Source organism: Mesoplodon mirus (assembly GCF_964341445.2).
Source record: "Mesoplodon mirus genome assembly, chromosome: 15".
NCBI classification, from domain to species: domain Eukaryota; kingdom Metazoa; phylum Chordata; class Mammalia; order Artiodactyla; family Ziphiidae; genus Mesoplodon; species Mesoplodon mirus.
In genome coordinates this window covers 55481668-55508419 of record NC_138991.1, presented here as the reverse complement: position 1 = coordinate 55508419, position 26752 = coordinate 55481668, and the positions used below count along the sequence as shown (strand labels likewise).

Below are 26752 nucleotides of genomic sequence, written 5' to 3'. Positions count from 1 at the left end.
TGGCAGCAGGGATTGAAGGCTTTCCTTTGGGTTTTTCTTTTGAGGGCTTGACCTTCCTAGGAAAACATATGGAATAAAATAAAATAAATGCCAGACCTGGAAGGGATCATCGTTTCTGTATCAGTTAGGATGCTTTCAGTGGCAGAAACAGAGGACCCAAGCCAAAGTGGCATCAGCAGAGCAAGGAACTTGTTACATTAGGCAACTGAAAAGTTCAGAGCTGGATGAGCCGTGGTCCCATCTTCTCAGTAATCATCAAGAGAAAGAACGAGACTGTCCACCGTAGCCAGCAAAATCCCCAGGCTTCACTCTGATTGAACCAGCTTGAACCAGTCACTATGGCCACAAGGACAGGATATGCTGACTGATCTGTGTTATTTGGTGCTCACCCTTGCATCAGGCTGGGTAGGGTTTGTTCCACACAAATCTCATGGTGCGGTGATTTCCCAGGAGGGGAGTGGATGCCGGGCAGCAAAGAGCCACACCCCTTTATCCTGCCTTTTCCTTTCCTGGGGAGGAAATGGAAGCTCAGAGCCGGGAAATGTCTTGCCTGCTGCCACTCCGCATGTTAGAAACAGAGCAGGGACCAGGCTGTGGGTCTAGGACTGTATTCTTGCTGCTTTGACTCGGTTCCAAAAACGTCTTCTTGGGAAGTCATCAATTTCAAAGGGGATTGGGGACGCATCGCACTTCGGGAGATGTAATTATAAAACAGATGTTAAATTGCACTGTCTCTGGCATCTTTGATGAGCAGAACTTCATTATTTATTGCTTGTTGATAAAAGGCAGATCGAAAATTAGACAGATTTCTCCCTGGCAGGACTGCTTGTCGTGTCTGATCTCTGCGGGGAGAGGTCTGGGGCTCTAACTGAGGGTGTTGGTGACCCGCTTCCTAAGTCAGCAGTGGCAGCAAGTGGCGGCCGCCCAGCCCTGATGAGGCCATTGTTTAGCTGGTTTGGGGAGGCGCTGGTGTGTGTGTGCGGCAGGGCCGTCAACTTTGACGTGTGAGTACTTGTGGAAGGTGCTGTTTTGGGGTCACTGCTGGTGTCCATCGCTGAACATCACACAGCAGCTTGTCTGGGCGCTGGTGCAGGAACGGGCCTTTGTAGTGTTCGAGGACAGGAGCTCAGCTTTAAGAATTCTTTCTCCCTTTCTGCCATCGACGCCATCACCTTTTACTCTCGCACAGTGGAACCCCTAAGGCTGACCAACTTCCCGAGCTGTTCTGTGGAATCGACGGACTCATCCATCCTCCCACCCATCTGGTGTTTCCGAGAGCCGATAGCGTAGTGGATTGGGTTGGGTGAGTGAATGTAGGAAATAGTTTGCACCTGTCTTCCAGCCGTTTCCTACCCCTGGCCTCTGACATGACCGTCCCTGCCTGTGAGCAGCACCCTGACCCGACCTTATTCATGACTTCAGGAGATGCTTGCTGAGTGCCTTCTCTGTACCCGGCCCTGGGATACAGTACACCAGACTCTATTTGCATTATTTCACTTAATCCATAATAAGCCTAGCAGGGAAGTATTATTTGCCTGCTTTATACCTGAGGAGAGTGAGGCTTGGAGAGGTCGGGGGCCTTGGCTGGGATGGCACAGTAAGCGTGCAAGCCTAGACCTGTCAAACCCCAAAGCCGTGTTCTTTCGCTACGTGCTACAGCCCAGAGTGGACTCTCGACGCCACACCTGAGTCCACTCCTGGCTCTGGCACTTACAGCCCTGTGCCCTTGAGCAGGTTAAGTCAACTCTCTGAGTGTCTGTTTCCTCATCTATAAAATGAGGATGATAATAGTATCAACCCCTCAGGGTAATGACACATTTAAAATGTAGAACCCAGGGCCTGGCACCGAGCACGAGATCAATAAATGTAACAAGTCACCACAGCTTGGTGGCTTAAAACAACACACATTTATTCTCTCACGGTTGTGGAGGCCAGAAGTCTGAAATCAAAGTGTGAACACCGGCAGGGCCAGGTATTATCTGGAGATTCCAGGGGAAGAGTCTTCCTGCCTCTTCTAGCTTCTGGCGGGCCTGAGCATTCCTTGGCTTGTGGCCACATCATTCCAATCTCTGCCTCTGTCTTCACATGGCCGGCCTTCTGCTGCGTCTCTCTGTGTGTCTTTTCTAAGGACACTCGTCACTGGGTTTTAGGGCCCACCCAGATAATCCAGGATGATCTCATCGCGAGATCTTTAACCTAGTTACATCTGCAAAATTGTTTTTCCAAATAAAGTCACATTTACCGGTTCTGGGCCATAAGATGTGGACATACCACTTGGGAGGGCCACCATTCAAGTCATTACAGCTGCTATTATTATTATTTTTTATTTTTATTTTTTTGCCGTACGCGGGCCTCTCACTGTTGCGGCCTTTCCTGTTGTGGAGCACAGGCTCTGGATGCACAGGCTCAGTGGCCATGGCTCACGGGCCCAGCTGCTCCCTGGCATGTGGGATCTTCCCAGATCGGGGCACGAACCCGTGTCCCTTGCATCGGCAGGCAGACTCTCAACCACTGCGCCACCAGGGAAGCCCCTACAGCTGCTATTATTTTTAAAAAAATGTTTTGGGAGGCACATGTATTACATGAATACATTCTGAATGTAAATATTCAGACATCATGTTAAAATCTCTTTGTCAGTCACCCTCAGTTCCATTCCCCTCCCCAGAGACCACCATCCTGATGAGTTTGGTCCTTATCCTTCCAGACCTTTCTGTTAGGATAGAAAGATAGATGTTATCACGGATTATTACCCTGTTGCCAGGCCCCACGATAGGTCCTGGGTGTCTGAGGTGGGTGAAAGCACAGCCTGGTGCCCGGTCAGCTTGCAGGTGTCTAGGGAAGTAGGGAGTAAACTAGTGATCTCCATGCACGTGGGAGGGGCCGTAACAGCCACACATACAAAGTACCGTGGGGACACCACGGGGCAGCCTTCAGCTGTCTTTGTAAAAGAGGAACGTCAGGTTCTAAAGGCTTTGCTGAGTGGAGGCACCTCAGCCTTGTAGGGTTTGAAAGATGCCAACCTTGAAAGGCATAAGTCCAGGGAATTGGGTGAGGAAGGAACCTGGAGTGGACATGGCCGGTGGCAGGAGTGAATCCAGAGCTCCTGGCGGTTGTGCCTGGGGATTGTCCTCCTCAGGAAACTGGAGGTTTTCTCCAGGGTGGTGGGTTTCAAGCTGTGTCCCATGGGGCTCCAGGCCTCTGAAAAGAGAACACAGGGGCTGGGGTGGGTGAGAGGAGGGCAGAGCCCTGGGCTCTCACCCAGCTTGGCCCCAGCGGCCCCTCTCCCTGCTGAGTGACATGCATGGGAGCTGTGCCCAGTGGCCTGTGGTCCCCTCCCAGCATGGTCTCCAGCTGCCCCAAACCTCAGGGGCTAACATGCAAACGAAGGAAAAGCCATGTGCTTTGGCTGACTGCCTGTTGACAAATGGTGATAATAGGTCTAGATGGACAAAGAAGACAAGATGAGATGCCTCTGGGTGACTTTTCAAAGTCACCTTTCTGGGTTTTCTCATGTAGAGGACACAGATGGTATTCACTGTGCTGGGAAGTGAGGCAGCCAGATGGACCGTGTTCTCCAGAACTGACGGGAGACCCAGCAGCCCAGACCCAAGCCTCGCCAGCCCCTGAGCCGCCGTGGGTGTGCTGAGTGAGAGGCGCTCAGACCTTCTAGAAGCGCAAGATCCGCCTCCACGCCCAGCCCAGTGTACTTGGCCTTGCGAGGACTCCCCCTGGGCCTTCGTGTGCTGGGCTGCTCTGGGTGATGCAGCCATGGCTGCACTTGGAGCCCCGGCTCCCGGGCACTCTTGCCTGCACTTGACATCAACTGTCTCACTTCTTTGTCAAGACAACCCTACGAGGGAGGTGGAATTGCTGTATTTATTCTACAGAGAAGGAAACAGAGGCAGAGAGAGGTCGAGCCACTTGCTAGGCTCACAGCACTGGAAAGAGGGCCCCCAGGCGCTGGGCTCTGGCGTCTGTGCCCTGCGCTCTCACTGATCTGCTCTCCACTGCGTCCCCCAACCCGCAGCCTCCAGGGTGATGCCCTGCAGAGCAGCCAGGGCGCTGCCGCTAACGCTGGGCCTCTTGGCAAAACGTCAATCAAAAAAAGTGGTTTGCTTACCAAAAAAATCGAAATCTTGAAAGTACAGGAAAGGGAAAACCCACAGGTGCGTTTTCAGCCTGGGCCATATTCACAGACATGTGGAAATACAAGCTCAGTCTTAATAAGAGGGGAGTTGAAGGGTAAGAAATAAAACAGGAAGCTTCCTGTTCCAGCAGAGCGGACAGATCCAATCAAAGAGAGTAACATCTAGGTTTCTGTTGCTGACGTGTAGAAACCAAGTTGGCCGTTCAGTTTTCGGTGCCTTAGCACCGACTGGGAGGGACACTGGACTACATCAGTTCTCTTTGCTCCTTGTGGCACAGCTGGATGGGGCTAGAAATGCTGGGCTGAGGAGAACGTGGACAGCCTGCTCGAGTGCCCGTTCTTGCTGGTGGGGCCGGTGCTGCTCTGCTCGGAGCAGCTGGTGGGAGGCCCTGTGCTGCCCCGGAGACAGATCAGGAGACATGGTGAATTCTCAGTAGTGGGAAATGGGTTCTGATTTAAAAAAAAAAAAAACACCCGAGCTGAAGGCAAGATTGCTAAAGTGTGGAGCTGGCCCGAGTTCCCCGTCTTGTTTTGTCCTCTTCCCGCAGGGAGGTGACAGGGAAGGTAAGAAATGGCGGCTGAGGACGATGTACTGTAACCGCACAGGCAGCATGCTGGGCAGCTTCTAAACGGACGCTGCAGAGGTTGGGGTTGGGTGAGTGCTGGCCCCGCTTTACAGAAGAGGAAACTGGGGCATAGGTTTCACGGTTAGTAACTGGCAAAGCCCAGGTCTCCCTGGCCTTTAGACACCAGACCCTCGCTGCATGTTTCCCGAGGACCTGGGCAGCCAAAGGGATTCACTAAAGAATTTCCTGAGAAACTCACCCCTCCAACCCACCTCACGCACCTGAAGCAGCCTCTAGGGTGTGGCTCTCTTATTTGGAAGGGGTAGAAATTAAATCCCCAGAAAGAACCCTGGGAGGAAACATTCCAGAGTCATTATGCTTTTATCTGCAAGTCAGCAGTGCCTGCTCATCTGCTTATGTAATCATCACACTTGTAATGGCAGAAATACAGTCCAGACGTTTCAGTAGCCGCAGGGAGCCCAGGTGTATACATGCTCTGACTGCCCGAGTGTCTTCATTTCCCATTACAAGGAACAGATTCCTTCCTTCAGGGATTAGCCTGGATTCTCGTTTTGCACCCTTGTTGCTTTGCGGGGAGGCGGCAGGTGCAGTAAAAAGAGCACAGCTCTGATTTCAGCCAGACTTGGGTTTGAATTCTTGCTGTGTGCACGGGCACATCGCAGAGCCTCTCTGAGCCTCTTGTAGAACATGGGACACGAAATCCTCATGTTAAAAGGTTGCTGTGAGAATGATGTAAATGAATGTAAATAAGGGCCTGGATCCATAAATGTCATTTCTTATCCCTCCCCCTCCATCCAGATCTGGGGGCTCTCTTTACTCTCAAGTACTGAAAGTCGTTTCACAAAGCTGTGGAGCTCAAACATTTGTTCCTCCCCACAGAGAAGAAGGAAGTGTTTCCTTGAAATTACTGATGATTTTTCTACATCTGTTCAGCCATCAACGACAGCAGAAGTTGGCCAGCTTTTTCCGTAAATGCCCAGAGAGTAAATATTTTAGGTGCTGTGGGTCGTACTGTCTCCGTCACACGGACTGAACTTTGGGGTTAGAGTGGACAGCAGCCATAGGTGATAACACACATGTCATACCAGTGTCACTGTGTTCCAATGAAAATTTATTTACAAACGCAGGCTGGATTTGGCCTGTGGGCCATAGTTTGCCAACTGTTGATTTTGATTCTGGGGAGGTACTGGGTTTGGGGACCAGGAATGTAAAAATGAACAAGCCCCCCCTCTGCCCTGGAGGGTTTCCCCCAGCAGCACACGTGTCTGTGCGAGCTCATGAGGGCTGTTCTGTTTGCAGGAAGACAGTATTTGGGGTAACGGGCCTGGAGGGGTCCTTCTGTTGTCCTTCCAGCCTAGTGTCTCCAGCGCATCACCAGATAGACTCAGATCCGCTCCTGTCTGCAGTAATGAGCTCCGCAGACCTGCCGCTTAAACCTCCTTGATACATCTTAATGCTGTTAAATGCTGCTTGGTGGTCCCTGGCTAATTTCTAAGTGACAGTTTCAGTTGTGTTTGCTGTGTATTTAAGGAAATCCTACATTCACTCTCCACTTACACTGCAGTCCTGGTGAGAGCAGTTTTGGATTCTAGAGTTTGCACAACTCTGCTTCTCCTTGGCATCTTCTGGTTGCTCTGTACCTCCATTTCTTTGGCTGTTCAATGGGAGTTAAAGGTGAAATGAGGCAGCTTGTTGAGTGTTTTCTAATCTTCTTTCTTCTTAAGTAAATCATGCTTGTGTACCCTTTTCTTTAAAAGGAGCTCTGCCTTGGAAACTCGATATGGGAAATGGGTCAAAGTATGATAGAAGCTGCTCTTTTTCTTTTTGGCTGCATGGCATGCAGGATCTTAGTTCCCCAACCAGGGATCGAACCTGCGCCCCCAGCAGTGGAAGTGCAGACTCTTAACCACTGGGCAGCCCGGGAAGTCCCTAGAAGCTGCTCTTGCTGAAGAAGGGCATTGGGGGAGGGGAGGCTCTGGCCACTAAGCCCTTGCAGCACCTGCTAGAAACTTTGGAGATCTGTCAGGAGCAGGCATGACCCCTGCTGTGGTGTGGGGCCATAGAAACCTGCAGGGGGGGGACCCAGCCACTCCTCAGCCCTGGGTGTCCTCATGTGTAGCAGGAGAGGGTTTAGATGAGTCGAATGCTCTCAGCTCCTTCTTAGGAAGCCTAAGTCTTTCGCTAGAGATTGGCTGAGAATTCATAACTGAAGAATAGCTTTCTATTAGTAATTAAGCCTAGAGAAACTGGAGACACTTGTGGATTTGTACTTTCTTTACAGGTGAGGCTTTAAAATATCTGTTGCTGAAAAGGCAATGGGCAGACGTTGGCAAATTATCTGGTGTGCCAAGTTGAGATGGCATCTGCATGTGTGTGTGTGTGCATGGGTTTGTGTATGGGTGTGTGTGTGCATATGGTGTGTGTGCATATGGGGGTATGTGTGCATGTGTGTGTGTGCATATGAGTGTGTGTATGGGGTGTGTGTGCATATTGGTGTGTGTGGGTGTGTGTGTGTGTGCATATGGGTGTGTGCACATGGGTGTATGCGTATGGATGGGTGTGTGTATGGGGGTGTGTGTGTGCGTATGGGTGTGTGTGCATACGGGTGTGTACGTATGGGTATGCGTATGGGAGTGTGCACATATGGGTGTGTGTATGTGTATGGGTGTGTGTGTATGGGTGTGTGTGCATATTGGTGTGTGTGTGCATGTGGATGTGTGTTTGTGCGTATGAGTGCGTGTATGGGTGTATGTGTATGGAGGTGTGTGTGTATGGGTGTATGCGTATAAGTATGTGTGTTTATGGGTGTGTGTGCCTATGGTGGTGTGTGTGTATGTGTGAGTGTATGTGTGTATGGGGGTGTGTGTGCGTATGGGTGTGTGTTTGTGCATATGGTTGTGTGTGCACGTGCATGTGGATGTGTGTGTGTGTGTGTATGGAGGTGTGTGTGTATGGTGGTGTGTGTGTATGGGTGTATGCGTATAAGTATGTGTGTTTATGGGTGTGTGTGTGTATGGTGGTGTATGTGTATGAGTGTGTGTGTGTATGGGTGTGTGTGTGCATATGGGTTTGTGCATATGGGTGTGTGTGCGCGTGTGCATTTGTGCATATGTGTGTGTGTGTGTGTGTATGGGTGTGCACGTGTGCTCAGCAGCCTCCTGGCTGTTCCCTCTTGCCTGCTGCCCAGAGTGACTTTTCAAATGGGGACTTGCCCAGTCTCTCCCTTGCTTAAATCCTTTTGGAGGCTTCCCTCTACCTGAGCAAAGACCAGAGCCCCGCCGTCCTCCCTCAGGCCTCAGCTCCAGCGCCGGTCCCTCCAAACCTCTTTCCCGAATTGCCTTCCCAGACACCTTAGTTATCTTGATTCTTCTCCATGGACTTTTCACACTGTAATTGTGCTCTCAGTTATTTCTAGACTGTCTCCCTGGATGGATTGTGTGCTCCATGGGCCCCAGGCCTTCATCTCCCCTGCTCCCTGCTGCCTGTCTGGTACCCAGAGTGTCTGGCCCATAAGAGGAACCTAGTACGGATTTGCAGACTTAAGGTCTGAGTAACGGTGTGTGCATCTGTGGTGGAGCAGCTGGCCCCTCACTCTTGCATGGGGACTGCTAGGCTCCAGACACCTGCCTATTCTGTCCAGCATCCTTGAACTCTGCCCCTGAACAATGAGAGTAACTGCCACTTAACAAGCCCTTTGTATGTACGTATGTTGTCCATGCATCTTAATTGCTTGGAAAGAAACTAGATGTCCATTCTTAGTAAATTAGATAATTTTCTCACGCCCCCTCCCTTCTCATCCCTGCCCTCCTCCAACCATCCCGTCCCCCATCTGTCTATTTGTTCATCTATCCATCCATTGGGAACATGCTCTGAGCAATCAGTATGTGCCTGATACCATCTGGGGTTCTGAGAATATTGTTCCTGAGACCCTCAGAGTCTTTTTGGGAAAAACAGACACATCAAAAACTAATTCACAGAAGTGTGCTAGCCTGCCTTTATGCAAGCTTCCAGGGCTACTCAGAATTGAATTGAAGACTCTTTAAAGCTCTTATTTGCCCATTCTTTACTCCCAGTAGAGAGTCTCGGGCCTCAGCTGATGCCTCTAATTGTATATTTGTAAAACAGAGAACAAATTAACAGATAAACACACAACCCTGAAAGTGGTCCAGACCTGGCAGCAGCCTCCCTGAGGGGAGGAAAGCCCAGGCCTGCTTTGTGTTCAAAGCAGCAGCCCTGAGCCTGTTTGTCCTCTGGCCCAGCGACCAAGCTGGAGACAGAGCCGTGCATTTCACATGTTGTTTCTTCTTAAAAAGTGAGAAGAGAAAGCAAGGTGTCGGTGGGATGGGAAATAGTTGTCGTTTCTGGCAGTGCAAAGTGAGAGCTAATTGCTGAAGGGAAGGCTATGTGAAAAGAGGGATGTGTGAGAAAGTGACTGGAAAACATAAATTATGGGTGTCTTTTCACGATTGGGACAAAGATTTGCTGTCCTGTATTGTCTGCCTTTTTGCCTTGTCTTTTGAGCAGTGAATCCAAGAGCCCTATAATTAGAAGACAAGGAACATGGTTCTCTTCCTTTGGTTCCTCTTGTCTCCAAACTAACTCATCCTTCTCATGCATGATGATTTCGAATTTGCTCCAGAACAGTTTAAAACTTGATTGACACTTCCGTGGAAATGGAGCTTCCCTCATCATTCACTTGTTTCCTTCAGTCACAAGTGCTCAGTCAGTGCCCACAACATGCCAGGGCCTGTGTGAATGACCTTTCGTGGAAGCTGCTGTCCCCAGGCTCGCAGGGAGGGACCAATACAGAGTGTGGAATAATTGCAGCCTGAGCACCGGGAATGGTAGAGGGTGGCAGTGTGGAATCTGCTTATTTCTGGTGATCAGGGAAGGTATCTCATAGGAGGTCATCTTTTAGCGGAATCTGAAAAGATGTGAAAAGAGCCAGCCATACAAAGAGGCTGGGGGAAGAAAGGAGGGAAGCATGACTTGAGATATTACGTCCTTCACAGTATTTATTTGAGGATTAATAATGTGCCAATACATTGGCGCATAGTAGACGTTCAATGCGCATTGGCCCCCTCTGCCCTCCGTCTTTGTTGCTTTCTAGCAGGACCTTCAGAGAGCCATGTGACGACTTTCATGATCAGTGGAGGCTGACTTGTATACCCAGAGATGGAAAAGGATTCTGATTGTGGGTCTCGCCTGTCCCTCCACATCCTTGTGTATGCAGCGCCTGGGGTGTTTGCTACAGAAAGACCCAGAAATCCTGGCTGCTCTGTTTCTCCAGCCATGGGCTCTTCCTTTCTCTGCACTCACATACTGACCGCCGAACCCCCAGACCGCAGGCCAGATGGTGAGCCGCCTTCTCTGCAGGGCCAGGGAGAAGCAAATGAGGACAACCACACTTACTTGTGCTCCACGTTGGAGGGAATCAAAAAGAAGGCTCCATTGCAGAGATGTGTCCTCCAAGACTCCCCAGGGCTTCAGGAAGGCACGAGGGATGTTTGTGGCCAGTATCAATAGAAAGTTGATTTTTCTTCCAAAATCTCTACCCCACAAGTCTTTCACTGCCAGAATATGAAGTCAAATCAGCTTTCTGGATGCTTACTGTAAACCCCAGATGCTATCTAGCTCCAATCTGGGTAGACAGAATGAAAAGAGAACATGTTAAGATGTTTAATAAGTTTGGCCATTAATTAACATACTGCAGTTGCTGTAGAGCCTGGCCTGATTTTTAAGATCTATTCCACCGAGGTCAGAAAGTTCATGGACTCTTTTTCCAGCCAGCCTCCCTGAACTCAGGCAGACACATAAATGTCTCCTGGCTTGCTGATGCCAATAACGCCAGTAATCAGAAGAAAAACTCCTGGGGGCTTCCCTGGTGGCACAGTGGTTAAGAATCTGCCTACCAGTGCAAGGGAAATGGGTTTGAGCCCTCGTCCAGAAAGATACCACATGCTGCGGAGCAGTTAAGCCCGTGAGCCACAACTACTGAGCCTGCGCTGTAGAGCCTGTGAGCCACAACTACTGAGCCCGTGTGCCTAGAGCCCATGCTCTGCAACAAGAGAAGCCACCGCAATGAGAAGCCTGCGCACCACAACGAAGAGTAGCCCCTGCTCGCTGCAACTAGAGAAAAGCCCACACACAGCACCAAAGACCCAATGCAGCCAAAAATAAAATTAAATAAATAAAAATAAAATTTTTAAAAGAAAAAAAATTGTTTAAGAAGGAAAATTTTTTTTAAAAAAGAAGAAAAACTCCTGAGTTGGGAGGATTTAACAACTCCCAGATACTTAACATCCATTGTCCAAGAGGGTCCCCCTACAAATAAGCATCCCTGCAGGGAAATTTATCTGTCAGGAAGATACTTTCTTTTAAAAATTGATTGTTTTCAGAAGCTCTTTGTTCGGAGTGACATCTGTCCTTAAAAACCTCACCTTATCTTTTGCTTCTGGTCACCGTTCCCCTCAGCCTGGTGGGGCAGACAGTCAGAACCTTGCTTCTTATGAATGAGGTTCCCCGGGTCCAAGCTCTGTTCACGTCCCGTTTGAGAAGAGCCTGCATTTAAAGGCAGTGTAATGATGCCACTGGTGCCTTCACAGTCTGTGGGTCCTTCCTCCGATCTGCTTACCTGATCCTCACATTGTACCGAAGAACCTTCCCCAGGCTCAGATGCTGAGGGAAAGCTCAGAGAAGAGAGGTGGAGAGACACCGTGCAGCCCCACCAGAGAAGGCACTGGGTTCCATGGGGAAGAGCTGAGGGGAGACTCGTGTCTGGAAGGGGGCGCTTCAGAGCCAGCCTTAGCCCTCGTTTGTCCCCCATGAATAGAAGACCTGAGGGCACAGCCTCTCCCATCCTGTGGGGGAGGATTGGAAAGACTGTCTTATTCACTTTATGCAGTAATGCGATACACACTTAATGTATTATGTATATAATTAATGTAGGCATATATTATGTATGTGTATATGTACAATATAGTAGGTATCTGTTAGTATTTACACAATTAATGCATCTTCATTGTAGAAAGTACAGGAAAGTTCAGATCCATGCTACAAATCCACCTGGCTGCCCTCTCTGATACCCCACTGTCTTTCGGATCTCTTTCATCCTAATACTGATCCACAGTCATTATGAGCTATATTCAAGACTCGCACTAGGCATTTGCAGTCCGTAGCAGCTTTTTTATTTTTCTTTTTAAATTTTTTTTTGGTCGTGCCCTGTGGCTTGCAGGATCCTAGTTTCCCAACCAGGGATTGAACCCAGGCCCTTGGCAGTGAAAGCGCCAAGCCCTAACCACTGGACCATCGAGGAATTCCCCATAGCGGCTTTTTATTAAACAGAGACCAGGAGCTTTTTTTTTCTATGCCATTAGAAATTTATCAAAAGCACTCTTTTGGTGGGATAATGCATTCTAATTTACATTTTTAATTGTTAGTATTAGATTATTTTGAAACTCGAATGATACAAAAGAGTGTTGACTAAATAGCCTCGCTCCCACCCCACTGCCTGGGCCCCACCCCCGCCCCAGCACCCACAGGCTGATGCCCCTTTGATTGGTGCCTTGAACTTCACTTCTTTACCTTCTTGATGCAAAAACAAATACAATTTGATATTCTTCATTCTCTGTTTTCTCACCCAAGTTGGTGTATTAGACACACCGTCTGTACCCTACTTTTGCTTTCATGTGATGGTCCATCTTGGAGGTGTTTTCATAACTGCACGTGGAATGCTATCTCATTCTTCAAAAGCACATTTAAATTCTTTTAAAGCAATTCACTCAAAAGATAAATTTTTTTAATCTTCCAGAAAGATAGCAAATGAAAAATAAGCATCATTTCTCTCCCCAATCCCACTCCTAATCTGTTATCAATAATAGCCACTGTTATTTTCTTAGATCCTTTTCCGGAATTATTTTTGTGCTCGTACCTTCATGAGTGTGTGTGTGTGTGTGTGTGTGTGTGTGTAACTCGTTTCTTTTTAAACCAGGCATCTCATACGGACATGTCATAATTTCTTGAATCATTCCTCTCTAGTTGGACCTTTAGATCCTTTTGGTTGGCGTCTTTGTCTCCTCTGGATAGCAGAGGACTGTGATTTCTGGGTCAAAGGATGTAGGTGTCTTTAGATATCTCAGTACACACAGCCTCGTGGCTTCCCCTGATAGATTGTACCAGCTCTCACCACAGCTGCCCAGAAGAAAATAACAGTCCCTCTAACAGCAGGGCCACCCCGACCCACAGCCCAGGGAGTTCCTGATCTTTTGAAACTGATGTTCTCTCAAGCGGTTAGGCGGGTTTCTCCTTGTTGGGCTTGAAAGAATCTCTTAACAGCAGCTGCTTAACAAAGCCTGCAGCCCGGAGCCCAATTGAATTGCTTAGTTCCAGGGACCTGGAAAGGGCTCAGCTTGGGCCATTCTCCCTCAGGGCTGCCATGTATGAGGTGAGACACCTCCAGGTTGTGGGCAGATTCATGTGTGGTGTCAAGGGTAACAGACAACTTCTCAAGAGTTGTCATATTATTATAGCGCACAGGTCAGTCAAGGAGACCCTTCTACCTGCCTGGCACTGTTCCACATGCTCTACACATATCAACTCCTCTTGTTCTCAGAACAACCTTGTGCGTATTAGTATTATACATACCCATTTTACAGACAAGGACAGTGTGATGCAGAGAAGTCAAGTGACTTGCTTGTGGCCACACAGGAGCTCGGGATGGATCCTGAGCCGTGTGGTCCCAGAGCCCAGGCTGCATAACCACTGCGTCCTCCTGCCTCCAGAAGGAGCCTGCTGTTTCTCTAAGGACTACCTTCTAGTGTCTTCTTATCCTCTGTACAGGCAAGACTTTGCCAAGTCTCACCTTCTCCTATCACCTTTGAGCTGGCTTTTCCTCTGTTTGCTAAGCGTTTGTAGCAGAAAAGCCTGGACAGACCTGGATTCGTATCCCTTTCCTACATGTGTGGCCTTGGACAAGTTCAGCCTCTGTGATCCTCAGTTCCCTCATCTGGGGGGCAGGGAGCATTACCCACCCCCGGATCCTTATCACGATTGATGAAGATTGAGGATAAGGAGAATGCCCCGACAGGTGCACAGTGTGAAACTTTCCCTCGTCACCCCACACCCTTCTCTACCCTCTTGGTTCTTCTTAGTTTTGATCCACAGTCTTAAGTTCTCTCCAGTTCAAATTCGATCCTATCACAAAAGGAAGCTCATTCCCAGGGTACGATAACATCACGATTTATTGAGCATCTACAAGTGCTGGCCATTCGCTGTCTGCTCTGGATGAGAATTGCCATCCCACCAGGCGTTTTAGTTTCTTGCACCCAATCCTGTTCTCATGGGGCCCTTCTGAGTCACAAGAGAAAGTCATGTTCGGCTGCCTTAAATTGCTCACACGTGTGAGGGGAAAGGATAGAGCCATTTGGGGGACAGACATTCCCCTTTGTGTTTACACACCACGTGTGTCTGTGCGTGATGGTTATCACGGTGATGATGCATATTTTTGCCTTTGCACATTTGATACCTTGCCTCTCAGCTCCTAATTAAGCCTCTATAGCTCCAAAATTACATGCTTTTACACACGCATGATGATCTCAGTAGGATTAACAGTCCTTTTTTTCTGTGAAGGTAATTGAGGTCTTTCATGGTGGCATATTTTTATTACTGTAACTCCGTCTTTAACCATCCTTCCATAAAATCTCTTATTGTTTTCCAGTAACTGCTTCTTCACCTCATTCTGAACAGGAAATGCTCAGGGGTCATTGAGAAGCAGAATTTCCTGTGATTATGCAAACCATGGTAACCATGATGCATTTTCTCTCTCCCCTTCCCCCTCTCCCTACGGCAGGTGCCTGGAGATTTGAGTCAAACATCTGAAGACCAGAGTTTGTCGGATTTTGAAACGTAAGTCCACAGCATCTGCTCATGAGGGGCCCTTTAGAAACAAGACTCTGTTACTTGGCTTGCGTCCCAGGACCATAGAGGGAACCAGCAACCGCTGTTGAAATCTGCATGGCTGATTTGGTTATTGTAGAGGTGGGGAGTTGTTTGCCTGCAGCCTGAGTCTGGCCTTCAGATGTGTTTTTATCTCCCTCTTTGGGTATTGAAAAACAATTTCTTTTTGGCTGACATTTAAGAGTCGGAAGGTATCACATGAAAATTTAAATATCTCCATTTTCTTTAAAAGAAGGAATCCCAGCAAGGCCACCATCAGCTAGAGCTGAGCAGCAGCTGCTTCTTCCATCCAGGGTGCATGCTTGTCAGCTTGCTGCAGTCCCCACTTCTCCCTTTTGTCTGACTGTGACCCACTCCACTCGTTCCATTGTCTGGGTGTCTCCCGTTCAAATTTTGAGTTTGCAACTCCTGGGCTATTGGAAACGACAGTAGTTCAGTACATTGGTCTGATTTTTGATTGGATTTAATTCTGTCTGGCGCCTCTGCTGATAACCCCTAAGGAATTTAGTTGGTCTTCAGACTGACTCTTTCTGATCAAGTTGCCTCGGTTTGGGGACCAGTAATCCCCTGGGGCTGGTGAAGAGAGGAGTGAGTCCTGAGTTAAGGGCAAGCAGAACCTCCCTCCTCTCTCATTTAGTTGTGCTGAGTAGAGGAAGGTTCAGCTTCCCCAGGAGAGAGGGCGGGGCATCGGAAGAGCATTTTGTTAGAGCCAGGCTGAGCCAAGTTGAAATCTTAACTGCAGGACTCATGCTGGTGTGACCTTGGGCGAGCCGCTTAACCTCTCTCAGCCTGAGTTTCCTCATTCACAAGGCGCAGATCACAAGAGTGGGGTTATGAAAAGCTCGGAGGGGATCAAGAGGCAGCTGTGGTAGAGGTGGAGGTGCCTGTTAGATTGGTGAGGGGGGTCGTGGAGGTTAAGAGGTGAAGGATGAAAATCAAAGACAAGTTTGCTTCGCATGGGCCTTTGGGGGGCAGTGTGGAGGGGAGTACATAGTGAAAAGGATCATGGGATGGTGGCCTGGTGGAGGGAAAGGGGGGACCAGCTGGGGAGAGAGGTGAAAGCCGCAGAGGGGATCCCGGAGATGAGCCACTCGTGAGGCGCAAGGGACTCATTCATAAAGCAAGAATTTATCACGTGCCTGCTGCGGGGAGGGGTCGTGCCAGGTCGTGGGTGGAGGGGATGAATCAGCCATGGTCCCTGCTCTCAGGCAACCTCTGCCGGGTCCAGCCACCTCATCTCTCCTCCTCCTCCCCCTCAGGTTGATCATCTCCACTAAAGCCAGAGGGAAGCGCCATTTCCCTCTCCCTCTTCTCTTGCAGAGAGGGCCCTGGCTGACCTCAGCTCCATCCCCAGCCTCCCCTGGCCCTCCCTGCATACCAAGTGCCCTGGTAGATTTGACTCCTCCAACTTATTTGGTCCTCCATACTTGGGATCATTATTTTATTCCCTTAACTCACACTTCTAAGTCTAAGAGAGAGAGGACAGTCAATTCTAGTACAGTGAGCTATGTGCTCTGAAAGGGAGAACACGTACGGGGGGACCTGAGGGACCTCCTGGAGCCCTGGGAGGTGGTCCAGCCCTCACCAATCCTGGGAGGTTAATGGAAACCAGAGTGTCAGTTACACTTCTACACCCCCCCCCTCCCGACAGAAATGAAAGGGGAACACTCTAGTCACTAGCACAGTTTTGGGGACCTTTCCAGGACGGGTGTCACAAACTGATATCCAAATCAGTTTGGTGCCTCAGAATGGCAGTTTGTACTTGGAGCCCTGGGGAGGTGATCAATAGGGTGTATTTTGCCCCATGAAGGCGGTCAGCACCTGGGCTCAGAGCTTAGAAGAAATGCTGCTTCAGGAGAGAAGCATTTCTTTGTGAAAATGAAATGCTCTTTACCGTGGAGGTTGTGAGGCTGTTGAGTCATGGACTCTTCCATCATTAGTGTCTCAAACTGTGTTCTAAGCACCAGAGGCTGGCGAATTTTTAAGAGCTGCTGTTTAGAGATAAGGAGAACTCCAGGAAAAGCGTTTAGCCCTGGAGAAACTCCTAGCAGAAACAAGGGCTAGGACCTCCCAGCCCTTCCAGAATTGCACAGCACTGTTGTGAGAGCTGTTAATGATTGATCTGGAAGTTTCCGTGACAGTTAACTTATCAGCTTCACATGATGTAGATCCAGCTGGTGGAAGAGTGGTGGTGGTGGGCGTGTGCGCCCAGTGACTCAGAGTTAGGTTCAAGTCATCACGTAAGGCGGAACTGTCACATAACCGAAAGAACCCTTGAAGTTCTCTCAAATAGCCGGCGAGGATCAACCGAGATAATCTAGGTGACAGCATGGAGCCCTGCAGTGTATGTGCTCCGTAAATGATTTTGCTCTATTCGAGCCACACACAGTGTTTTTGGAAAAGTTGCAAGAGCGGTTATCGGTGCCTGGCTTCCTGGAACCCCCTCTCCCCACCCCAAAGAGCTATCTCTTGCATAGCCTGAGCGTTGGTCTCCTGAGCTCTTTCGTGGAGCCTGACCTTAAAGTGGGGGTCAGGGTCTAAAGTGGGCACAGTGAGGGGGCAGCATGACTCCTCCAAACGCTCCGGAAGCCCTGTGGGCGTGAGTGCTCCTGACCCTCCCCCGCCTCGTGGGGGCTTCCGGTGATCGTCCCCCTCTTCAGATGAGCAAACTGAGGTTCAGATAAATTATGGGCCACGGTCACTCAGTTAGTAGGGACTGAAGGGCAGCTCTTTCTCATTCCAGAATACAAACTGCATATATACATCTAAAATATATATATATATATAGTTTAAACTAAGTCCCTTAAAAATAATCTTGGGGGACCAAGTAATGAGATGGAAACTGATGCCTTAGCTTACAATTAAGTGTAATAGGTGTTGCCATACATCGTCTGCCTCTTAGAGGAGAAGATAGCTTCCTCCCTTTTTTTGGTAAATTGAAATGACCACTTTGCATCTTTCTTTTGTTCAGATCAAACCGAGCGCTGATCAACGTCTGGATCCCGTCAGTGTTTCTCCGGGGCAAAGCCACCAATGCATTCCACGTGTATCAGGTAATTACCTGGTTTTCAGTTAGATGTCACCGCTGGGGTGGGGACCACACTTGTTTGTTACTCTTTGGTGCTTTTGCCTCTGGGCGATGGAGTGCCATACGTAGAAGCCACAGCCTCCAAATGCCAGCATCCACCTGCCCAACCTCCTCGAGGAAGTGATCCTTCTGTCAGACAGAAGGAGGCAGGGTGGAGCTTTCTCGTGCTGTCGGGCCTCCTAGTGTGGCCATGACCGCTCAGCTCGGACTGCTTGAGCAGAAATGGGATTTGTTGGCTCGTGTTGCAACTGAAACGTCCAGGGGTGGGTCTGGCCTCAGACCTGCCTGGACCTGTGGTCAGACATCTGCTCCCATTTCCCCTGGTTTCCTCTGCTTGGGCGTCCTTTTCAGGCTGGCGCCCTCTGTGGGTGGACCAGGCAGCTCCCAGCAGCACCAGACTCAGCCTGTCCCGGCATCTCTCAGGGGTCTGTCTTGGATCCCAAGCCCATCCCTAAACCCCAGGGTCGGGAGATGGACTCCTGTGATGGGCCAGCTTCGAATCATGTGACCCCCACTGGCACTGGGGTTGGAGTTGCCCTCATCTGACCATGTGACTGAGAGAGGGGTGAGGGGGCTCCCCAGATAAAAACCAGGCCATTCTTTGCTGACGAAGGGGCAACAGCCACTTGGCAAGTGGACACTGCAGCTGTGCCCTCTGCTTCCTTGAGGTAGAGCTGATCACCCCCTCCCCGGTAGAGGATTGAGTGTCTGAAACCAGGGGGCCTTTGTTTTGGAGGTGATTTTGCCCCAACAGTTGGGACCCCAGTTGTCCATCTTTTCTCGGATTTTCTGATGCCTCTTCCAGCCCTGCCTACCTACCCTCTTCTTGGCTTTCTTGTTTCTCTTTCTTTTTCTTACCTGATCTGCAGCTGTTGGCGTTCACTTGTCCTGGGACTGTCCTGTTTTCAACTTTGACTCTTAGCCACTTCTGCTTCTGCTCTTGAATGATACCACAACAACTTTCATTACGTTTTGTTCTTATTCCCCACGAGCTCCGTGAAGAGCCTTGAGTGTTGTTGCCATTTTTCTTAATGGGGAATTGACCATTGAAGAAGTCTTCTCAGCTATTAGGATAGTTTCCCCAGAGACTGGGGTGGTGCAAAAAAGGACACTGAACTTGAGAATAGAAGCCCTGGTTTCAGTTTTGTGGCCTTAGGTAAATCTCAGTTTCCTTATCTGTAAAACAGAAATAATAATAATGCTTACTTTGCAAAGCTGTTGTTATTGGGATTAGAAATACACGGTGTCCAGTAGGCACTTGGTATTCGTTTCTCATCTTCCAAAATGATCGCCGTGTTTAGTCTTTGATGGCAGGACTGGCAGTGGGCGTGGGTTATATAGGAATGGGCTTAAGCATGATACACGCCTCTTACCTGAAATCTCATGGACATAGGAGCTAGAGTTTGGCAAGGAACTTTGCACTGGACAGTTATTCTAGTTTACTTGTTCAGCTGGACGACAGTAGCACTTTAACAAGTGTTAGAGAATCTGAGTGTTCCTGATGCTCTCAGCTCCGGGTTGAAAAGAGAATTAGATACGACAGATTTCCGAATATCCTCTTCTCCTTTTATCCCAAACCAACCCCCCCGCCCCAACAAAAGTCTCTTATTTGAGCGTCCTTCATGTTCTGCTTTGCGGTCATCAGAAAGCTGGGAGGTGTTGCCTGGAGAATGAAAAAAGTGAAGCAGACAGCTTTATTTTAGAGCAAAATTAAAATGCGAGATCGCTTGAGAGGTTTCCTTGACCTTTCATTTTTCACTCCTCCCCCTCACCTCACCCCAGGAAGCAAGGGCCGTTTTTAGCTCCTGAAAGCCAGTTAAGGAATGAGATGGACACAGCAAATATGCCGTTGCCTGGGAGATTGTTTCCACAGTGGCCACCGTGGGATTCGAGCCACACTCTCCCCATCCTTGACCATTTCCAGAGCTTTCCTGGGTGTGGTCCAGCCAGTGCGTGGAGGATAAGGCCTGGATTTCATGGAGCCAAGAGGCTGACAGCTCCCACATCACGTAGAGCAGCTGTGTCCCACACCGTGGGCTGTCTGAAATCTCTCCTGATCTTGGAGTGTGTTGAATGCAACTGTTTTTCTCCTTTTAGCTAACAACGCTTCTGGTTGGTACCTAAGAGCAAACTCTGAGCATGTGTTTGGAAGCATTTTAGAAAGTCTTCATTACAGTGTGATTTTTTTTTGGTTTTTGTTGTTTTTTAAATGATAAATGATATTGGAGAGAGAGTGACTCCTGTAAAATACTGGTACTGTTGGACATTATTTTTATTAGTTAAAAAAATGCATTTTATATAATTCCACAAAAGATTTGAGATAATTTCTAGAGAAACTCAGAAAAGAGTGATAAAATAGAAGTAAGAAATAAAATATCAGAGTCAGAGAAGATGTAAACTAAGAGTGTTTCCATTAAGGGAACAGTGGAAATCATATATATACATACATACATATATATGAGATCCTATGTGGTTGCTCTCATTGGTTTGTAAGTTTCCTTTGAGCTTCCTGGCAACCAGTGTGAAAATGGAAATGTGGCTATTTTGGATAATTCCATTGCTAATGAGAAGAAAATATGTCAGTTCCTCAAAGAGAGTTCTAAAAGAAATGTCCTCACAGAGCTTTAGATGAAGCAATGATAAAGAATGTGGTAGATGATGCCCTGTTACATCCCTAGGACAAATCACTGTCAGGTTTCCTTAAGATCTCCCTCCAAGGAAGCCAAGGGCATAACCTCAAAATGAACCATAGTTCATTTGAAGGGCCCAGACAAAAGGATCAGCACATGTAGCTTTCTCAGTAGATCTGCACCATCCAGTCCGACAGCCACTAGCCACGTGTGGTCATTTAAATTTTTTTTTTTTTTTTGGCTGTGTTGGGTCTTCACTGCTGCACGTGGGCTTTCTCTAGTTGCTGCAAGCAGGAGATACTCTTTGTTGCGGAACATGGGCTCTAGGTGCACGGGCTTCAGTAGTTGTGGCGCATGGGCTTAGTTGCTCCGCGGCATGTGGGATCTTCCTGGACCAGGGCTCAAACCTGTGTCCCCTGTGTTGGCAGGAGGATGCTTAACCACCGTGCCACGATTGGTGGCATCATTTAAATTTGACTTAATCAAACTGGGAAGAAATTAAACTCTAGTTCCTCAGGCACACCAGCCACATTTCAAGTGCTTCTTAGCCACATGTGGCTGGTGTCTACCGTATTGGACAACGCGGATACAGCACATTCCCGTCATCTCAGGAAGCTCTGTTGGATGGTGATGATGGATGGTGGTCTCTCCCAGAGTGGCGGAAAGCAAGATGATCTTCTGTGTGATCTTCTATGTGCTTAGTGAGGTTTTAGGGAGACAGAGACAGGACATCCAATAAATAGTTCTGCAGGGAGAAGGCCACTCGCCTTTCAGCTCTTCCATCACTGGCAATGACCTGAAAGAGAAAGTCTCCACGTGGCCATTAGGCCTTTAACGCCCTCTAATCGTGCATCTTAGCAAAGACAGAGGAAGGCCCAGGATCAAGGCCTTTGGCAGGCAACAGACTCCAGCTCAATTAACTACATTGTTTTCTTTCATTGTATTTGTTTTTACATCTGCCTTCTACTATTTTTCCATTTACCACGGTGATGTACAGTTGCCTTTTAAAATAAATTTAAGCAGAAAGAAAGTGAGTCAGCTTAAAGAAAAATACTAAATGTATGATAGTGAAAACAGCAAGAAGTTTAGGACAGTGGTTATGGGAATGAATAATATTTGGGAAATGCCACCTCTCAGTGGTCTGTGTATGTTACATAAAATAGCTCATTCAGTCCTCACAACAACCCAGTGAGGTAACAAATGCTTATTATCCCCATTTTATAGATGAGAAAACAAAGACACAGAGAAGCAGCTCATTCAGTAACATGACTCTCAGCCCCCAAAGCATTTTCTGGCAAGGTGCCGGTTTGCACAGATTCTGTGACTGTGAGCAGAGTCCAGATTTAAAAATCCGAGAAGCAGACGGGGCAGTTGCCTTGGAAGGGCCCAGCCTGACCAAGAACTTGCCTGTGTGGATGGCCCCCTGCATCACTGAGGCCATGGGCCAAGGGCCCCCCTGTCGCCAAGCCAGGGTTTTTCTGTCCATCTGTTCCAGGCCCCCTGCAGTACACACATCAGAGCCCTGCAAAACCCAGAGCCAAGCTGTGGGCAAGTTTGCTTTGGAAAATTGTTAAAGCAGGGCCTGTTGGCCATGACTGCTCTGGCCACAGAAGAGTTTCAGGGATGCTTCCTCAGAACCTCTTGTTTGAGCAGTGGCAGGGTCCCCAGAGCCTGCCCTGGGACGCTTGGGAACTGTGGCACTTCTGACTGCAGAGGAACTCAGCTAGGTCACCTGCTTCCCGGTGTTACTGGGCTCTCACCATTTGTCTTGTGGGAGAGGTCTGGGTGTATATTTTGCACAAAGGATTCTGGCCAGAAGTGCTGTCCCTTGACTGGATTGAATGCAAGTTATTAAAAAAAGTTTGTATCTCCAAGCACCATGGTTTCCACACTCTACTCCCAGGTCCCAAGGTGGGTGCTGAGGTGTGTTCTGGAATAAAAGTAAGAAAAGGCAGCCTTTGACCAATTTTCAGAGCAAAAGTAAAACTGATGTCCAGAACTTTCCCAATTAAAATTTTTCTTCCACAAATGTTTCTTACTTCTGGCCCCTGCTAACTAATACTTGGCTGCCAGCAGACACTAGCCAGAGACAAAATGATTAAATAGCAACAAACAGAATGGAAAAAAAACAAAAAACCCTATTTACTAACTGGTCTTGCCCAGTTTCTCTCTCTCTCTCTCTCTCTGTGTTAATACACAGTTGTCATGGTGGGTCTGACTTTCTGTCCCTTCCACATGACATAGTGATACTTGTTGTTAATCAATTAGTTCCTAGTTTATACCTTTGCAAATGTTTTCTCTTATTTGCCAAATACCCCGACCTCCAAACCAGTTTGACGCCCACTATCTTAATATCCTACTGTAGTGTTCATAAAGGCATGTTAGACCTCAAAACAATCTTTTTCCCTTATGCACATATTACAGCCGCTAGGCCGGCAGGAAATAATGCATCGATACACGTCCTCTCTGAACCCTTAGGCCCCTCTGAAAAGCGTTGTTAGTGTCAGCACAGCCGGAAGCAGTCCCCTGCGTGGGGCTTTATTTCAGCCTTTGAGTTTTGCCACCAGAAAGACTGGCTGCAGTGCAATATTCCATTTGCTCAGCACAACTAATTAAGTCTCCTTTGTAAAAGTTGCTTTGGTTCAGCAAAGCTTTTTCCTTCCAGAATAAGTCCCCTTTCCTTGGGGCCACAGGAGGCTGTCTTGACTTAGAGAAAAGGCGGTACCCCAGGAAGACTCCTTCAGTGTTGGAGGTTCCCCCATCCCCAAAAGGTTATTGTGTAGCCTGGGCAGATGTTTTCAAGGTTAATTCTAGGGGAGCATATTTATATATGCAGTGCAGGGAAAGCCCATGATTCTTCATATTAATAATAGATCACAGGGTCTGGCAGGCTGCATGGGCCGCAGGTGGTTTGGAGGATGGTCATGTTTTTGCACCTCAGGCTTCGGGTGCTTCAGCCCTTTTCATCTCTGTCCTAAGATGGTTTACTCTTCAGGCCCTCAAGTTTGCTATTACCTACGGTTCCATCTTTATGCTTGCTTAGTGTATAGCTATGTGAGAGGGAGGGATTCATTAAGTAGAGACGGATGAGATGTTTGAGCCACGCACAGAAATGGGAATGGCAGCTGCAGTAACATGGGCTGATCAGAAGCCTCTGCCCCAGCAGTTACCATTCCAAGTGTGGGGACAGGGACACAGGGACCAGTTCTGAGGCCGAAGGGATTCTCTCTCATTCACGTCAGGTCCTTCCCACCACACCTGCTGTGAACCAGGCAGGCGGGGAAGACAGCTGTGGATCGTTTGATTTCTGAGTTTCATTCCAGCCAGGTTGGCTTCTGTGCTGCATGATAAGCGAAACTGTGGGGGGCTTTGCCTTTGTTCTCGCTCTCTCCTTCCTTGAGGACTTTCCATCCCACAAAGTCAGGCACCTCCGCACCTCTGAGGATTACAGCACATTAACCTCCAGCTGTTCTTGGGATGCTCAAGGCTTCTGGGAAAGCCTGATACAGGTGAAAACAAAAAGCCAAACGGAAAAAGCCTGTTTGCCTCCCCTTGGACATACGTGTCACTATTATTCTGTTACTGCCTTTATCTTCTCAAACAGGAGGAACTTCTTTTTCCCCTTTCATAGTATAATTCCTTTATTTATCCGAAAGCTGTGGATTGAGGGCCGACTAGATGACAGACATGTGCTAAACGCTGCAGAGCCTGGGGTGAGCAAGACTCGACATTGCACTTACCCTCCAACCTCACAGTCTAGAGGGGGACAGTTGCTCTGAGTAAACAGAACAGTCTCGTGAGATAAGGGCTGCAGAGAGAGGTATGGGTGGGAGGGACGGAACACCACTCACCTTGCAAAGTGACAACAGACAGTGATGGAAAACGTGTTTGGCACAGCGCCTGGCAAACAGCTGCCGTGCAGACACTACCCTTAGTGACCTAAGAACCACTTGACTTGTGATAAGCAATTAGACCTGAAAGTGAACATAAAAGAATTACCCCCTGTTGAACTGAATGTCTCTGGGAACGTTTGTGTGTTCAAAAAAGCCTTTAGCATCTACTTGATCAAGGGTTCCACACCAGCCTCCTTAGGGGCGGCAAGGAGCAAGATACCTTTGTCCTCAAGGTGTCTGGGTCTGGTGAGGGGACGGAGCCCCATCAAGCAGCTGAAATGCAAGGGTCGTGTCGAGCGGCTCCGGGGAGGCTTAGCAGAGGGGTGAGCTCTGCTGGAGGGAGAGACCTGGGCTCAGAGGTGAAACCTAGGATCATAGTTCACTTTCCCAATGGGACTCCCTGGAAGCCTGAAAGCATTAATGCCCAAGCCCCAGTACATTATAGTTTCACCAGCCCAGAGCTGCCCAGTTGGTGCTAGGTTTAGTCTTGTTTTGAATTCAAGTACAGTCTTCACTTATTGAGTACTGGGTTGCACCAGTGACATTATTCACCAGCGTCTCCAAGGTGCCTGTACATGATCCCACAGCATCATCACCCTCTTGGCCTCCTCCAAGGAGGTTTCCCAAGATGTTACCCCAGTTTAATGCTGCCTCTTTGTGTGGAGCCATAGGCACAGCTGGCATGTAAATCTGGATGAGCTAAACACATATATGTTCTCGGTTTCTGTTGCTGGAATACAATTGGGGTGGCCTCAAGGAGGTACCACCCCCAGTTCTGATGTACTACTGGCCGTCGTCTTCACAGGGCACTGCAGCTGGCATTTGGTTATTGTTGATCATTGTCAGGGACGTCTTCTCCTTTGAGATCTGCTTTGTAAAATCTCTTATCTTTGCTAATTGAGGCAATCTGAATTGGCCATAATTCTTATATTGGCCTTTCAGGACATCTCCATTTCTGATTTGGTGTAGAAATAGACTCTAGTAAAATTATTGAGTATTAAACATTATATTAGGAATGCTTTTTGCTGCAAGTAACATATTATCTCACTCAAAGTGACTTAACCAATAGGAGTTAATATACGTAACAAACAGTTGGGGACTCAGGCATTCAATAGCTTAATCACATCAGTGGCTTCCAGAGCTGTTAGCACTTCCTCTTTACAAGACAGTGTCCAAGTGGGAAGAAGAGAGGTTTTTACTCACACATTATTTTTTTAATCAAAAAGAAAAATCTTTGCCTAAAGCCCTCCTGTGGACTTCCCTTAGATCCCACTGACCCAAGATGAGGTCACATAGCCATGGTTTCGCTGAAAGCAAAGCTGGGAAAATGAGCATCTCCCTGTCTCAGTCCCTGAGCAGGTAGAGAGCTCTCCTAGTAGGTGAGACAGGCAGGGAGCTGGCCATTGGGTAGGCAGCCGGGCTTCTGCCACAGGCACTGTAATGTACATTGTGTTGACAGAAATTAATCAGTCGAGGGACTTCCCTGGTGGCTCAGTGGTTAAGAATCTGCCTGCCAATGCAGGGGAACACAGGTTCGAGCCCTGGTCTGGGAAGATACCACATGCCCTGGAGCAACTAAGCCCATGCACCACAGCTGCTGAGCCTGCGCTCTAGAGCCCATGAGCCACATCTATTGAGCCTGCGTGCCACAACTACTGAGCCCTGTGCTGCAACTACTGAGGCCCATGTGCCTAGAGCCCATGCTCCGCAACAAGAGAAGCCACTGCAATGCGAAGCCCATGCACTGCGACAAAGAGTAGCCCCCACTCGCCGCAACTAGAGAAAGCCCGCTCGCAGTAGCGAAGACCCAATGCAGCCAAAAATAATTAATTAATTAATTAATTAAAAAGAAATCAGTCGATCTAAGAAAGAAATGGAAACTTTTATTCAAGTCAAATTGAGGATTATAACCCGGGAACAGCATCTCAGAAAGCTCTGAGAACCATTCCACCCATTAGAAGTCAAAGCACAGTTATATAAGTTTTTGTGAGACAGAGGGCTGGACCTGAAATGATGCATTATTGACAGTTGACACAATCCAGATATGCAAGTACAAAGTGGTGGGTCATCATGACCCCTTAAGAGATCAAGAAGGGGAGAAGAGCTTCAACATGGCGGAAGAGTAAGACATGGAGATCACCTTCCTCCCCACAAATACATCAGAAATACATCTACATGTGGAACAACTCCTACAGAACACCTACTGAATGCTGGCAGAAGACCTCAGACCTCCCAAAAGGCAAGAAACACCCCATGTACCTGGGTAGGGCAAAAGAGAAAAGAAAAAACAGAGACAAAAGAATAGGGACGGACCTGCACCAGTGGGAGGGAGCTGTGAAGGAGGAAAGGTTTCCACACACTAGGAAGCCCCTTCTCGGGAGGAGACTGCAGGTGGTGGAGGGGGGAAGCTTCGGAGCCACAGAGGAGAGCGCAGCAACGGTGCGGAGGGCAAA

General features: G+C 48.4%; 1 protein-coding gene across 2 annotated transcripts in view; it reads left to right on the top strand.

Annotated features, from left to right (window-relative positions):
- SNX29 (sorting nexin 29) overlaps nt 1–26752 on the top strand; it is a 571459-nt gene that overhangs the window by 363950 nt on the left and 180757 nt on the right. For both annotated transcript variants that reach the window (XR_014291539.1, XM_082600682.1), the window contains exons 17-18: nt 14582–14637; nt 17660–17741. Coding sequence is in view for 1 of the 2 variants with exons in the window: in XM_082600682.1 (XP_082456808.1) it covers nt 14582–14637; nt 17660–17741 (138 nt within the window). In the remaining variant the exon portion in view is untranslated. The remainder of the gene's footprint in view (nt 1–14581; nt 14638–17659; nt 17742–26752) is intronic.